General features: G+C 46.5%; 6 protein-coding genes across 6 annotated transcripts; 4 read left to right on the top strand and 2 right to left on the bottom strand.

Moving 5' to 3' along the window:
* Positions 1-473: 473 nt before the first annotated feature.
* Positions 474-1,050, bottom strand: N7483_012261 (uncharacterized protein; the record flags this gene model as incomplete). The annotated part of the gene is made up of 2 exons (XM_057095688.1): positions 474-893; positions 1,024-1,050. The coding sequence occupies 2 exons, from the start codon at positions 1,048-1,050 to the stop codon at positions 474-476; spliced, it is 447 nt and encodes a 148-aa protein (XP_056941659.1).
* Positions 1,051-1,871: 821 nt separating this feature from the next.
* N7483_012260 (uncharacterized protein) lies at positions 1,872-3,050 on the top strand (the record flags this gene model as incomplete). The annotated part of the gene is made up of 1 exon (XM_057095687.1): positions 1,872-3,050. The coding sequence occupies one exon, from the start codon at positions 1,872-1,874 to the stop codon at positions 3,048-3,050; it is 1,179 nt and encodes a 392-aa protein (XP_056941658.1).
* A 209-nt stretch (positions 3,051-3,259) lies between these two features.
* N7483_012259 (Cytokinesis protein sepA) lies at positions 3,260-5,512 on the top strand (the record flags this gene model as incomplete). The annotated part of the gene is made up of 1 exon (XM_057095686.1): positions 3,260-5,512. One exon carries the CDS (start codon positions 3,260-3,262, stop codon positions 5,510-5,512), a length of 2,253 nt encoding a protein of 750 aa, XP_056941657.1.
* Positions 5,513-5,610: 98 nt separating this feature from the next.
* Positions 5,611-7,457, top strand: N7483_012258 (Diaphanous autoregulatory; the record flags this gene model as incomplete). Its single annotated transcript, XM_057095685.1, has 2 exons — positions 5,611-6,636; positions 6,696-7,457. The coding sequence occupies 2 exons, from the start codon at positions 5,611-5,613 to the stop codon at positions 7,455-7,457; spliced, it is 1,788 nt and encodes a 595-aa protein (XP_056941656.1).
* A 3,673-nt stretch (positions 7,458-11,130) lies between these two features.
* N7483_012257 (uncharacterized protein) lies at positions 11,131-11,909 on the top strand (the record flags this gene model as incomplete). Its single annotated transcript, XM_057095684.1, has 2 exons — positions 11,131-11,547; positions 11,619-11,909. The coding sequence occupies 2 exons, from the start codon at positions 11,131-11,133 to the stop codon at positions 11,907-11,909; spliced, it is 708 nt and encodes a 235-aa protein (XP_056941655.1).
* An 846-nt stretch (positions 11,910-12,755) lies between these two features.
* On the bottom strand, positions 12,756-12,971 carry N7483_012256 (DUF1014 domain protein; the record flags this gene model as incomplete). Its single annotated transcript, XM_057095683.1, has 1 exon — positions 12,756-12,971. One exon carries the CDS (start codon positions 12,969-12,971, stop codon positions 12,756-12,758), a length of 216 nt encoding a protein of 71 aa, XP_056941654.1.
* Between the last annotated feature and the right edge of the window lie 1,096 nt (positions 12,972-14,067).

The following is a 14,067-nucleotide window of genomic DNA, read 5'->3' as shown; positions in this document are numbered from 1 at the left end:
CTTTTTAACTATTTTTATCCCCCTGAACTTCATAAACCTTGATTTGTATCCTTCATGACCCCATTGATCACCATCGGGTGGGGCGCCGTAACAATTGAAGTGTCGATCTCGCCAGATTGACAATTAGAACAGACAGGTATGGAGGCCGAGTGGAACCCTTGACAAGCTAAATATTTTCAGGGTTATGAAATGTCGATAGTGGGAGTCTAGACTTATTCCTTACAGTATGGAAGACATGGCTTGTTGTACCGCCTAGGAATGCTTTCCATCCCTTTTCAGTCAACGTCCAGTACCTCATCTACAAACTAGACCATCTAGGTAGCATGTTCAATCAGGGAACAGGAGAAGTACAATAATTCCGAGATCGCATCTCTATTGAGTGTCAAATGCCCGAACCGCTCAACTAAACGAAAGAGAACGCCACCCATGACTGTACGCCCGAAACCGACGGGTCTGATTTCCGAACTCAACAGCTAATGTCGATTCCTCGCACCGCCGTGGCCTTCATCCTCCTCATCACTATCATCCATGAATCCTTCCTCCAAATCCCGGCTCAGTCGACTTTGAGCATCCGCAGCATTGCTCCGCCTCCTGTCCAAGGCCTCCCGTCGCGCCGCACTCATATTCATCCCAAGCATGAGCTCTCCCTCATCATCGTCAATGTCGATATTTGCGTGATCATCGATGTGTTCATCTCGTCGCCATGAGGATGGAAGACACAGACGCATCACGGTATCAGCAATGCGATCTCGAAGCGAGCGCGTGTGCGCGGAGATGGTATGTAGCGGGAGGTATTGAGAGTAGCGTTGATGATACCGGCGGAAGAATGGGATGATCAGGAAAGAGAATAGGAGATAAATCGATAATGCAATAGATGCGGGTATGAAGATCGTCTATATAAAAGGGGTATGGTCAGTTATTGATTTGTGGTCTGTGGTGGCCTGAATCTGGGAATGGAGCTGACGACGACACTGCCATCCCACCATAGATGGAAGAAATGGCAATGTGCCGGGGGTAACTAACCTTCGCAATATGAGAGGAGGATCCCATTGTGGTAGTTCGCGCTCCTAGGAGCTTTAAAATTTGGGGGCTTTTCAACTCCCGAGGTTGTGATGAATTATATATATTAGGCAGTTCGTGTGCTCCGGGGATAAGAGCGGAGATGTTGGGTGGTTTTGTATAAAGGGGCCGAGTAGATCATCCTAATGCAGAAACCCCACGATACAAAGGATTCTTTAATTCAACCACCATTTTCGAGACCATTGAGAGAATAAAGATGGGATTAATAGAAATCTAATAGAAAGAGATGAATAATTTAAAATATCATTTACTCAAAGAGATCAAAGATGTACTTCGTATACTCCGTATTCTAGCATCACCTGATATCACGTGCTCCAGACCAGTAAGGCGATGACTAAGCGCGTGTGACATGCCCCTAACTAAGAATAATACTCCCCTAAATTGAAGCGATAGTAAAGCCCGTGCTTTGATCGACCCTGGACTCGCTGCATATCTCTTCGGCTTTCCCCTCTCCCCCTTTGATTCATATGGTGAGAGATCCTAAACCCTCTCCAAGCTGTGATATTTAGGTGTCAAGCAAAACAATATCCCCTATCCCGCTGCGGATCGTCATAACAATCAAGACATACGGGATATACTAACAAACACGGAAGAGAGGGTCTTAGAAAAAAAAAAGTACAGAAACCACCGGTCGTCGCAGTACATGTTCTCGCTTTGTACTAGATCCTAGGCGATCCGCCCTCATAAAAACCAACGATCTTCGATCTGATCAAGGCAACAAAGCGAATCTCTAAACAGTGTTGGAGGGGCGCCCTTGATGCTGCGCTCTGCCACTTCACACTTTCACAAACATGCCCGCGAATGCCGACAAGTCCAGGCAAACCTCGGCTGGAAAGTCCTTTTTTGGGAGGAAACTGTACAAAGACAAGCCAACGGATGATCGCCATGATGGATACGCGGGTTCCTACGACAGTCTGGCCCCGCCAGGAAGCGCCGCGGGTTCGCGTTCATCCCGCCATTCGAAACGCTCTTCGGTCCAGTCCTTCGACTTGACGCATGATCTTGACCCCGGCAGTATTGCGCCCACGGCTGGTGTCATCACTTCTCTCCCGTTCGAAAGTCTCTCTTCTGATACCAGAATATCCATTCCCGTTGATACCATGTCTCGACCCGAATCACGCCATGAACCCTCCCCCAACAATATTGGCAAGGCCGGCGGCGACTACCATCAATATCCTGTATGGGCCTCGACCTCCGCACCCAACGGCTCTTCGGCGCATCCCTCCGGTCCTCGTCCACCCCCGCATGCTACGAATATGACCATGACGAGTAGTTCGTCCGGCGACCGTGGTGCCAGATACCAGCAGTGGGGACGTCCAGGAAGTAGTTCTGCTGCCAACGCCGGACTGAGCCATAACTCCTCTATTGATTCTTCCTCCAATTCTCGCACTTCTCTCGACCAAGCCAGCTTATACTCATCCCATTCGTCGAATACTCGCGGATCCAACTATTTCTCTGCCTCTGATAGCTCCGGCCGTACACCTACGACTTCATCATATTCGAACGACCGCAGTATGATGGTACCTAGCGGAAGCGCTGGTCGTTTATCAAATGCGCAATCCGCCTGGCAAGCCTCGCAACCTGTTCCCGCAGCCGTACCCCGCCCAGCTGATCAATATCTTACTCGACCAAGAGATGACCGCGTTGTGGACCAACTGTTTCTGGAGTTGATGCATAAGCGTGGTTGGCAAAATCTCCCCGAGCAGGCCAAGCGACAGATGATGTCGTATCCAGCTTCGAAAAAGTGGACATTGGTGCACCAAGATCGACTGACGGAATTACAAGGAGAGCAGAAGAGGCGGCAGAATGCTCGTCAAACTCACGGTCATGATGGATTATCGGGTCTGTTGGAGCGCGCAGATGAAGAAGGGAGTCCGGAGTGGTATGTGAAGAAGGTGATGGATGATACAATTACTTCCAAACAACTCGCAAGTTTGAGCGTCAGTTTGCGAACACAGCCGATCAGGTAGGATTAAATCTACCCCTCCCTTTTCATTTTCTATACTAACGACTGGACAGCTGGGTTAAAGCTTTTGTTGAAGCCCAAGGTCAAGTCGCCTTGACAAATGTGCTACAAAAGATTAATCGACGGAAAGCATCTGGCCCTGTCCCCGCTCCCCCCACTGGCGACAAGGATCTCGACAAGGAATATGATATCGCCAAATGTTTGAAGGGTCTCATGAACAACAAATATGGTGCAGACGATGCTCTCGAACACCAGGGTGTTCTTGTTGCGCTTGTCAGCTCCTTATCATCTCCCCGCCTCAATACTCGAAAGCTTGTCAGCGAAGTTCTTACTTTCCTATCCCACTGGGCCGATGGAGAGGGTCATCAAAAGGTCCTCCAGGCCATGGATAAGGTTAAACATGATCACAACGAAACAGGTCGTTTCGATGCCTGGATGCGAATCGTGGAAGTCACTATCGATGGCCGTGGCAAGATGGGCAGCTTGGTTGGTGCTAGCGAAGAATACCGCAGTGGTGGAATTGGCATGGAGAATCTTCTGATGGAGTATGCTGTGTCCACCATGATGCTCATCAACATGCTGGTAGATGGCGCCGAGACCGATCTGCAGTTGAGATGCCATATTCGAGCCCAATTCATCTCATGTGGTGTTAAACGTCTTCTGACGAAGATGGAAGGGTTCCAATATGAGGCAATTGACAAGCAGATTGAGCGTTTCCGGGAGAATGAGGCTATCGACTATGAGGACTTACTGCAGCGGGAGGGCAGTAGCACGAAGGATAGCGTTGAAGGCGAAGTTAAGGACATGAGTGATCCTCTCCAAATTGCAGATGCAATCGCAACCAAGATCAATGGTACTCGAACCCATGACTACTTCTTGTCTGCGATGCAGCATATGCTGTTAATCCGCGAGAACTCTGGCGAGGAGGGATTGCGCATGTTCCAGCTTGTAGATGCTATGATGAGCTATGTTGCCATGGATCGGAGGCTTCCGGACCTTGATCTACGACAAGGTTTGAATTTCACCGTACAAAGCCTTTTGGACCGACTCCATACAGATGCTGAAGCAAGACGAGTGTATGATGAGTCCCTCGAGGCTCGCCAAATCGCCGAGGCGGCCATTGCTGAGCGCGATGAGATGAAAGCTCAAGTTGAGCTTGGTGCTGATGGATTGGTCAAGAAGCTGCAGAAGCAGATTGAAGAGCAAGCCGGCATTATTGAGCTCCAAACACGCCAAAATGAATCCATGAAGGCTGAAGTCGGAGAGGTTCAGCGATTGCGTGCTCAGGAGTTGCAGCGAAATGAACTTGAGACCCGAGAACTATATCTCATGCTTCGGGATGCTCAGGATATTGCTGCTTCGAATGCTCGCAAGATTGCTCAGGCTGGTGAAGCTGATCCATCACAGATAGCGCAGATGCCTGGCATCATGGACCGGGAACGTCTCATGGAACGACTTGAGCGCCAGCTGGAGAGAACCAAAACCCAATTCAAGCTGGAAGGGAAGGTTTGGGGTCAGCATGGCCCGTCCGATCGTCTGCGCGAGCTTCGTGAGCAGATGGACGATACAGGAGATGCTAGCGAAGAATTTGCCGAGCAGACTCGCCGCACCCTGGACTCTAGCTCTCTGGGCTCTGCTTATCGCAAGCGAAGCCATGTTCCTGAAATGGATCTCAACGGTAATACCGTGCCAACTATAGTGGAGGAGGGCGAAGAGGGGGCTGCGCACTACCAGCCTCGTAGTATGATGGATTTCCAGCGTCCTCGTATGAACCCTGCTCAAGCAACTGGCTTATTGGGCGAATTGGCTCTGAAGGTGCCCAAGTACGACGATGGTTCAGAGTCAACCGGTACCGCTGGCGAGTCTGCCGAAGCCATTGCTCCAGATGCTACTGGCGATATCACTCCGACGGAAGCTCCCAAAGCCGAGAACCAGCCAAAGCTTATGGTACCGCCTCCGCCTCCACCTCCGCCAGGTGGTGCGAAGGCAGGAGTTGCTGGTCTTCCACTGCCTCCTCCCCCTCCTCCTCCCTCTGTTGGCGCTACATCTGGGGTTCCTTTTCCTCCACCCCCACCCCCAGGAGGCAACAAAGCTTTGGTACCGCCTCCTCCACCTCCTCCAGGCGGTGCAAAGGGGGATTCCCCCACCACCCCCACCACCTGGTGGCTCCAAATCTGGGATTCCTCCCCCTCCGCCTCCCCCAGGAGGAGCCAAGGTTGGTGGACCTCCCCCCTCCGCCTCCCCCGGGAGGAGCCAGGAGTGGTGCTCCACCGCCGCCGCCGCCGCCAGGTGCTGGTGGCTTTGCACCGCCACCACCTCCTCCGCCCAGCGCTGCCATGGGTTCTGGCTGGCGACCCAAATACATGGCTGGCGATGCTGGTCCAGCTACCACTCACATGCCATTTATCCGTCCTAAGAAGAAACTCAAGGCTTTGCACTGGGACAAGGTGGATACTCCTCAAGTGACTGTCTGGGCTGGTCATGCTCCAACTGCAGAGGAAAAAGAAGAGAAGTATACTGATCTCGCCAAACGAGGAGTTCTTGACGAAGTTGAGCGGTTGTTCATGGCAAAGGAGACCAAGATCTTTGGTGCCAGTACAGCAGCTAAGCAACGCAAAGACAAGAAGCAGATCATCTCGAACGACTTATCCAAGAACTTCCAAATTGCCCTCGCCAAGTACTCTCAATACCCTCCTGATGATGTGGTTCGCATGATTATTCACTGTGACAAAGAGTTTTTGGAGAACCCTGTCGTTATGGATTTCCTGCAAAGAGACGAGATGTGCACTATTCCTGAAAATGTTGCTAAACTGATGGCGCCGTACAGCCGTGACTGGACTGTTCCAGGGGCTACCAGTTCCGAGCGTGAACAGGATCCTATCGAGCTCACTCGTGAGGATCAGATCTACCTGGCCACTTCCTTCGAGCTAAACCATTACTGGAAGGCCAGAATGCGTGCCCTTGCCTTGACTCGCTCCTTTGAGCAAGAGTATGAGGAGATCTCGACCAAGTTGCAAGAGGTTGTTGTTGTCAGCGAGTCTCTGCGAGATTCCGTGGCGTTGATGAACGTTCTTGGTCTCATTTTGGATATTGGAAATTTCATGAACGATGCCAACAAGCAAGCCCAGGGTTTCAAACTAAGCTCTCTTGCTCGCCTGGGAATGGTCAAGGACGACAAGAACGAGACCACTTTTGCCGATCTGGTTGAGCGTATTGTGCGAAACCAATACCCTGAATGGGAGAGTTTCTCTGAGGAAATTAGCGGAGTTGTCGGCCTCCAGAAAATCAACGTGGATCAACTGTGTACTGATTCCAAGAAGTATGTCAGTAACATCAAGAACATCCAAGCCAGCTTGGACGCTGGTAACTTGAGTGATCCGAAGAAGTTCCATCCCCAGGATCGAGTCAGTCAGGTTGTCCAGCGCAGCATGAAGGATGCTCGTCGCAAGGCCGAACAGCTGCAGCTTTACCTGGATGAAATGGTCAAGACATATGACGATATCATGGTCTTCTATGGTGAAGACAATACCGATGAAAATGCTCGCCGAGACTTCTTCGCGAAATTGGCTTCCTTCTTACTTGAATGGAAGGTGAGTGTTCTAATTAACTATGTTCCTCAAGAGGTACCTTTTGCTAATCACATCTATAGAAATCGCGCGAGAAGAACATTGGCTTGGAAGAGTCTCGGAAACGCACCGAGGCGTCCCTTGCTCGTAAGCGAATCAATGTTAACCTTGCCAACGGCAACCCGGTGTCCGAAGTACCGAGTTCGCCCGCATCAAGTGGTGCAATGGATTCGCTACTTGAGAAGTTGCGTGCAGCTGCACCTCAAGCCAAAGATCAGCGTGATCGCCGTCGGCGTGCCCGTCTTAAGGAACGCCATCAAGTCAGAGTGGCATCTGGTACAAAGCCACCTGATACGTCCGGTGGAGACGAAGGCGATGATGCCGATCAGGCCCCCAATGGGGACGCCAATGTTGGTGAAAATGGCCTATTAAGCCCTCCCCCCGATGATGAGGGTAAAGAGGCCCAGATCTCCGAAGGCGAAGACGTTGCAGATCGCGCAGCCAGCATGCTCATGGGCCTGCGAAGCAATTCCGATGCAAGCGGGGAACGTCAACGACGACGAAGAGAGAGTGCGGATGAAGAACGACGAAACCGTCGCATGCGACGACGCAACGGACCTATGTCTGACAGTAAAGAGAGTGCTGATGGCACTCTTCCAACTGTACCAGAACCTGTATCACCCACCCAGACAGACCCAATCAGTGCTGAAGATCACATATTATCGAGTCCTACTCAGGAATCTCACCCCTCCGCACCCCCTTCTATTGTTGTTTCAGAACAACATGATACTCCACAAGAACCAACTGATGGTTCAGCCAGTCATCCGATTGAGTTGTCGGATTGACCCCAATAATCTAATGTTTGATAGATTCTTCTTGATGCCGTCTCGGAATCTTTCCTTCTCATCTTGGATTCTTCTTTTTTTTCCTTTTCACTTTTTTTCCACTACCCTTTTTTTCTTTTCTCACCCTCATACTTTTGCATCCAAAATTTTCTCCCACCCTCACATTCTCGATTGTATAATACCCTTCCTTTCTCCCACTTTGACCTACCACTTTTATTTTCTTTTCACTTCATTTGTCCATGATGAGCGAGCATGGTGACATGATACTTTGTCATTGTCTATTCTCCGTTTCTTCTTTTGTTGAGAGGACAACACATATCCAGCTTGTCCTGGAAGATGTTCCCTCCCATTCTCTCTCTGCATGTAAATAATTTCATTTTCTCATCCCTTTTCACGCTGGTCATGATGTACCGTCATGATTAGTAGTTCCATCGAATTGTATCCCTGCTCGATGACTCACATTCTTGACTATTGTTGTGCTTGGCACTTATAGATGCACATATCGATTCCCAAGTTCGACTCATCATGTATAGTATTTATTGAGTTAGATTAAGATCGATAAGACTTAATTCTTTGGTACTAGTACTGGTAGTAGGTAATAGGTAGTAATCAGTATTTGAAGTGCATAGTAATTAAGTCTATCCTAAATTCCGTATCATACACATCATGATGTTGATAGAAAGTCCAAACTCCGTCTATAAAACGCCAGGTCCCCTCTATTCTATAAGATTATGTATACAAGATTCCTTTCCCTGAACTCCATCCATGTTGCCTCTTGTGCCAATCAACGTAAAATTGTTCGTGAGATGAGTCCGAAATGTCCGAGGCCGTGAGATGATGCATATGTGCAGTTGAGGAGGTTTGGTATGAGTTGAGTATCCTAGTTCCTCAAGGTTGCGAAGTCGATGTCATGCTCGCGGAGCATAACCTGAAGGTAGGAGGTACATTAGCTAGTAGAGGCTGGTGTAGAAGATGTAGTGTCATCTGCCTTGCTGACAGGTCCGTTGTATCCACCACGACCCATTGTGAGAGTGTAGATGAAGTGAAGAGGTTGAGAGAGGTAAAGAGTTGATGTTTGAGGATCTTGAGGATCTTGATGAACAAGAGTAGATGCTTGGAGCAAGAGTATAGAGTATAGAGTTGATGAAGCTGATAGAGTTCAAGTATGAAGTTCAAAGCTCAAAGCTTGTAAAGCTTTTAAGTGTGAAGATGATGTTTGAATTGAGTTGCTGATCTGAATCCAAGCTCAGGATCTAAGCGTTCTTATATGATTTTCCCCCATCTCCAGGGCTGTGTGTACCTGGTATGAATCAATAAAAAAAATAAAAAATAAAAAATCAAGAAAATATTCAGGCCAGACAATGTATCACAGTTTCTAATTCGAACCTATTCTAGAAATGTTCTAGATGAACTAGAAAGAAATGCAGGTCTGACTCAGGTCTTCCACGAGATACCTTGTATCGGATGATTCAGATAGACCCGAGAAGGATCTAGCGAGTTCAGACAATACTAGTAGAATTAAAATAATCGAAAACAAGAGAATAGAAACTAGTACTACTACCTACCTCGTACTAGGTAGTAGTAGAATATTAAAATATGAATTAGTCAAGACTAAATTTGTAATGGAACGCCCGATGGGACATTGAGCTGAGAAAGATGACTAGTATTTATCCCCCATTTACATCTTAGTCGATCGGAGGCTATGCGCTGATGATTCATGATTAGTTATTTTGTTCTTTTATTCAAAATGTTATTTTCTAGTATTTTCTATTGTATTTTATCATATTTTTTTAATTTATTTCAGCTGATGAAACCTCTTCGGGTTGCAACTTGAAACATGGCTGGACTTAACGGGTGATCACAGATATACTAGAATCATCATGATGATTGGAGGAGATCATTATAAATGATCTACTTGATCTACTTGATCTTCAAAGCTTGGACTCAAATAGAAATATAGTCAGAAATGATGAATAGCACTTGGCTAAGAATAACAATAATATCTACAATAATGTAGTAATTCCTAAAAATAAAAATAAGAAACCCACGTTGTGCCCCTGCAGCTTAGATGCAATGGGATGACATGGGTATATCAGGTACATTCAAATGTTCATCCAAATGTTCATTCATCTTCTGCCCCTTTTTTTATTTTCAAGTTTATTTTTAATTCTTTTTTTTTCTCACTGGTTCAGACCTTAACAAATAGTCCGCCTGGAATTCAGCCATGATTCATCCTGGCGACATGCTAACCGCCCGCCCTATGTATTGGGGGCCGGGAACTCGGCAAATTCTATGAATAGTCTCATTCTGCCATGTGGGAGACCTTGGAGACCTTGTTCTTTTGTTCTTTCGCTTCTTCTCGTTGGATATCTTCCCGGTCTCGCTTTCATGCATGAATGGTGCTAAGACTTTCTTCCTGGAGGCTGATACATGCATAACGTGGCTTGACAGGGGAGTTTCTTGGTATTCTGTATCCACAGCTCTGTTGATCCCCAGAAAGACAAATGAAAATGAAATTTTTTTTCTCTTTTCATTCTCTTCCGGTCCAATAATGTATTGGGAATTGGTATAGATGATTGGATCGGACAGAGTGTAACAAGTGATATCCAAGTAGGACAGAAGATTGAATAGAACTCCAGCTGAATTGGACTTTATCCCTAATACGGTGTCCGCGTCACACAACCGGGAAGTATTCTGTAGTTTCGACACGAGTTCTTCTATACGAGGTGGTAATCGGATCTTGGTCATAACTGAGTCATTCTAGAACTTGAAGGGAATGTCTTTCTAGAATTCTAGAATTCTAGAAAATATGGGAGATTTGAAGTCTAGGTCTGAAACTGGTTAGTGGTCATAATAGTAATGATGGTGGGCATTTCCTTGCTCTTTCAATGTTGCGCTTTGGGGCACGGGCAACACAACCTAGGTAGTTGCAGGTATATTGCCTTGTTCAAGGTTCATATATTGATTTGGATGATCATGAAAGCCTTCAAATGTTGGAACCTGGGTAGGTCGTGATATCATTGTTGGGCTCATGTTGAGTAACTTGAAGGTGACAGGGATTACTACCTAGGTAGTAGTATGCTGCATGATCTAGTAGGAGTATGTATATCCCGCACTCCTATAATATTCAACATGTAAATAGTCACTACTCTCTACTCTCCACTTGCTAATATTTGTGAGTGAATATAATTCCTCGCTAATATCTATAAATGTGAAGTTAGGATAATTCAATATTAATTACTTGTTTACTATATGTCTGAATCTATGATTCTGTCTAGTTAATAGTAATGCTTCATAGATCTTGGTATAAGTCTACCAAGTTAAGCATATCAAAATCTTCGTAGCTATAATCGAATTTAATATAGCCAATATCACTAATCATAAATATTTCAACTGCTCTAATATCCATAAGTAAGAGCAGCGAGAGTCGTGTTGTGATATTTAAGTGAAGCAAACAACACGTTCTTTCCTTCTTTGATTCTTCCTCCACCTCTATCTTTACCTTGACCTTCAGCTTCAACTTCTTCTTCCCTCCTCTCTTTTATCTCTTCAGGAAGTTCTATCTCATCTTCATTCTCCTGGTCCATTCGGCTTTTTAGTGTTACCACCCTCCCCGTTCTCACCACTCCTTCCATCTTCTTACCTCACAAGCATCAAACATCCTCACTTCGTCATGGAGTCGGACTCCAGATATTACTTTGGAGGCTACATTCAGCTTCACGACGGCCGCTACTGGTGTCGTATCTGTGGCATATGGCTTGGAAACTACGACAATGCCCGTATTCACTGTGCCACAACAAATGCTCACTCCTGGTGTGAGCCTTGTGAGAGAGTCTTTATCTCAGAGAAATCTCTCGAAAATCACCAACTTAACTCCGGTCTTCACAATATCTGCTGGCTCTGTGATCCAGCACAAGACTTTGACACAGAAGAGGATCTTGAAATCCATGAAGAAGAAGCCCATTTTTGCTGTGATCTCTGTGATGATTTCTTCAAAACGGAACATGAATTGAAAGAGCATAAGAATGACAAACATTGGAGTTGTCAGACCTGCGGTGAATGGTTTACTTCCGAATCTGGCCGTGATCTTGTAAGTTCACCCTAACCTCTCCATTCAAATCTCTAATATCCTCCTAACATGAACATAATCTCAGCATGAAGGATCCCATGGCCCACGAGACTGGAAGTGCAAAGTCTGCAATCGAGATTTCCGACGCTTTCCCCATTGGCTTGCCCATCTGGAACTCGGATCTTGTGGATCAAGAGATCGCATTAGAAGAATTACTTACGAAGTCCATGGTTATCACAAATTCTGTGATCGAGACGGCAACTGGATCTGTCGTACCTGCCAACGATACTTCGATCACTTATCCAGTCTCTTTTCCCACGCTGAAGACAGCCATGGCGACTGCGGTGATCTTCTTGACCATGGCCAATTCCTGTCAGCCCTGAAGGCACGCTTGGTGAAGAAACTGTGATGCTGCGGCTAGTCACTAGCATTTTATTGATTTTCTGTTATGGCCCCATCACACGCCAAGTTTCTTGTCCCTCTTATCGACCATGAGCTCTGGATCTGAGCTCTGTCCTTTACAATTTACTGGATTTTGGAGTGTGGCTGCGGTGTTTTTGGAGAATGGGAATTTTATGCCGAGGTCTAGTCTATGAACTAGTGAGGAGATGTTCATGCAACTTAAGAAAGCCAAAAATAGAAATATCTACAAATATTCTCAGAAGTGCACTTTTACTTGGACAGAATTGATCTTCCATGGTACTAGGTTTAATTTGAGAGATTTGTTTACCGTCTTGACCTAGTGATATGAGCTAAATAAGTCTATCTGGTTCAACCGTTGGTATCTCACTAGTATGAATCAATCATGTACTCTTCTTAAAGCTGCCATGGCTTCAAGATCTAGATCAGCCACTCCAGGACCACACAGAGCACCTATGGAGTATCCCCGCAACTTCAAATGCTGCATTCTCTTCAAGTTCCACAGGATTTGACTGATAATTAGTATCAAGTTCAGACATGCAAGTTACTTAATAAGTGGTTTGCTAGTGTCTTCCAAGATTGTGGCATAGGAACTCGATTCTCTTTCACATCGACCCGGTATCTACGGCGACATACCAGTCTTCATCGTGTGGCCATTCTACTGTGAACTATCTCAAGTCCGAATCATTTTGCTCTCCACTGCAACTGAGTGACAGGAACTAGTAATAAAATGGAAACTCATTAAATTCTGTGTACCTGATATGTTAATTGATATGATTCAGGAGTCGCGTTATCGATGCCGGAGGTGTTCAGAGCAGATGGGCCCGGGGTTTCTTGCTGAAGGGATCGGCATCCAGCTGGGAAAGGTCAAGGCCGTGAGACTTATTCTGGGCGGTCTTAGCTCCAGTGCCCTTGCTCTTGAAGGGCTGGGACGCTTCTTCAACAGTGAGCATGGCATCATGCTCTGCCTTCTTGCGAGCAGCTTCGGCTTTCTCAGCTTCAGCGCTATGCCTATGAACTGACATTTTATTATGTGCTGTGTTCACCAAAAAAGTTAATAGTTAACAGCACAGCATAGAGGTACATGCTCATTGCTGTTGGAAAGACCTGAAGAAGTCGCCTTGGAAAGGGATGTACAATTAGGATCTCTGTTGGCAATTTTCAGCAGCTTCTCCGATCATAAAATCCTCCGTATACCACCACTGGGCTTTAGATCCAGGCAGGAAGTCTAGACCGGCTGCTGAAGATCTTCATGGGTACCTCCCACCTAAACCTGCACATGCGCCTGAGTCCGAGCCTAGGTGTGGTCTCTAGCCTCATGCTGAGACTCTCTCTGCCTGTTGGCTCATTTCTATCATTATCGAAAGGTTCCCGCTTGTCGGAACGGCCGTGATTCTTCCCTGTGTAACTTCCGTCATATCCTGAAGCTCATCCCGTAGCTCCCCTCGCCACTCTAGCTGCATTGCCGGGAGCAACGAGTTCTGAAATCCTGCTAAAGTATTAGTCAAAGACTTAAGTAAATGGATGAGAATTACTGGTACTTCTCGAAATTCAAGATGTGTTATGCTCTGGTGGAAGATGGGTGGGTTGTAGGAGAAACGAAGTTAGAGGATGTGAGAAGGCGGAAGGGGAGAAGCCTGAAGCCTGAGCTTCCTTTTTATATCGGCACCCATGAAATTGGATCACATGTCCTGGGAGACAAAGTAAGAGAAGAAACAGGACAGATGAAGCAGCAGATGGAGAAAGAGATCAAATAATGGGATCATGAGTGAGAGATCAAACAAGAAATCAAGGAGACAACGGGCCAGGGTGTATCACCGCACTTTCTTCATTCTCATTGTACCTCTAGAGTAATCAAAAGTGAAACAGAAGGTTGCTAAACTGACACTTGTCATTGAAGATTAGTTCTATGTATTATTATCAAAACACATGCATCTGGACCGCCACCTGGAACTCCAGAGCTCCTCCAGGGCTAGTCCTGGTCTTTCAAGGATAACAGATTAATAAAACAGACAAGAAGTATAAACCCAGAACCGCATCATCAATCATACGCCATTCGGGCTAGAATACAGAGAACACAATATGCAATCCCTGTCACCATACTGTTATATGCATGGGTAT

Source organism: Penicillium malachiteum (genome assembly GCF_028827825.1).
Source record: "Penicillium malachiteum strain IBT 17515 chromosome Unknown utg000005l:1.0-9002435.0:326005.0-9005861.0, whole genome shotgun sequence".
In the NCBI taxonomy this organism is placed as follows: Eukaryota; Fungi; Ascomycota; class Eurotiomycetes; order Eurotiales; family Aspergillaceae; genus Penicillium; species Penicillium malachiteum.
Note: the sequence above shows the minus strand (reverse complement) of the source record. Positions and strands in the feature narration are given on the sequence as shown.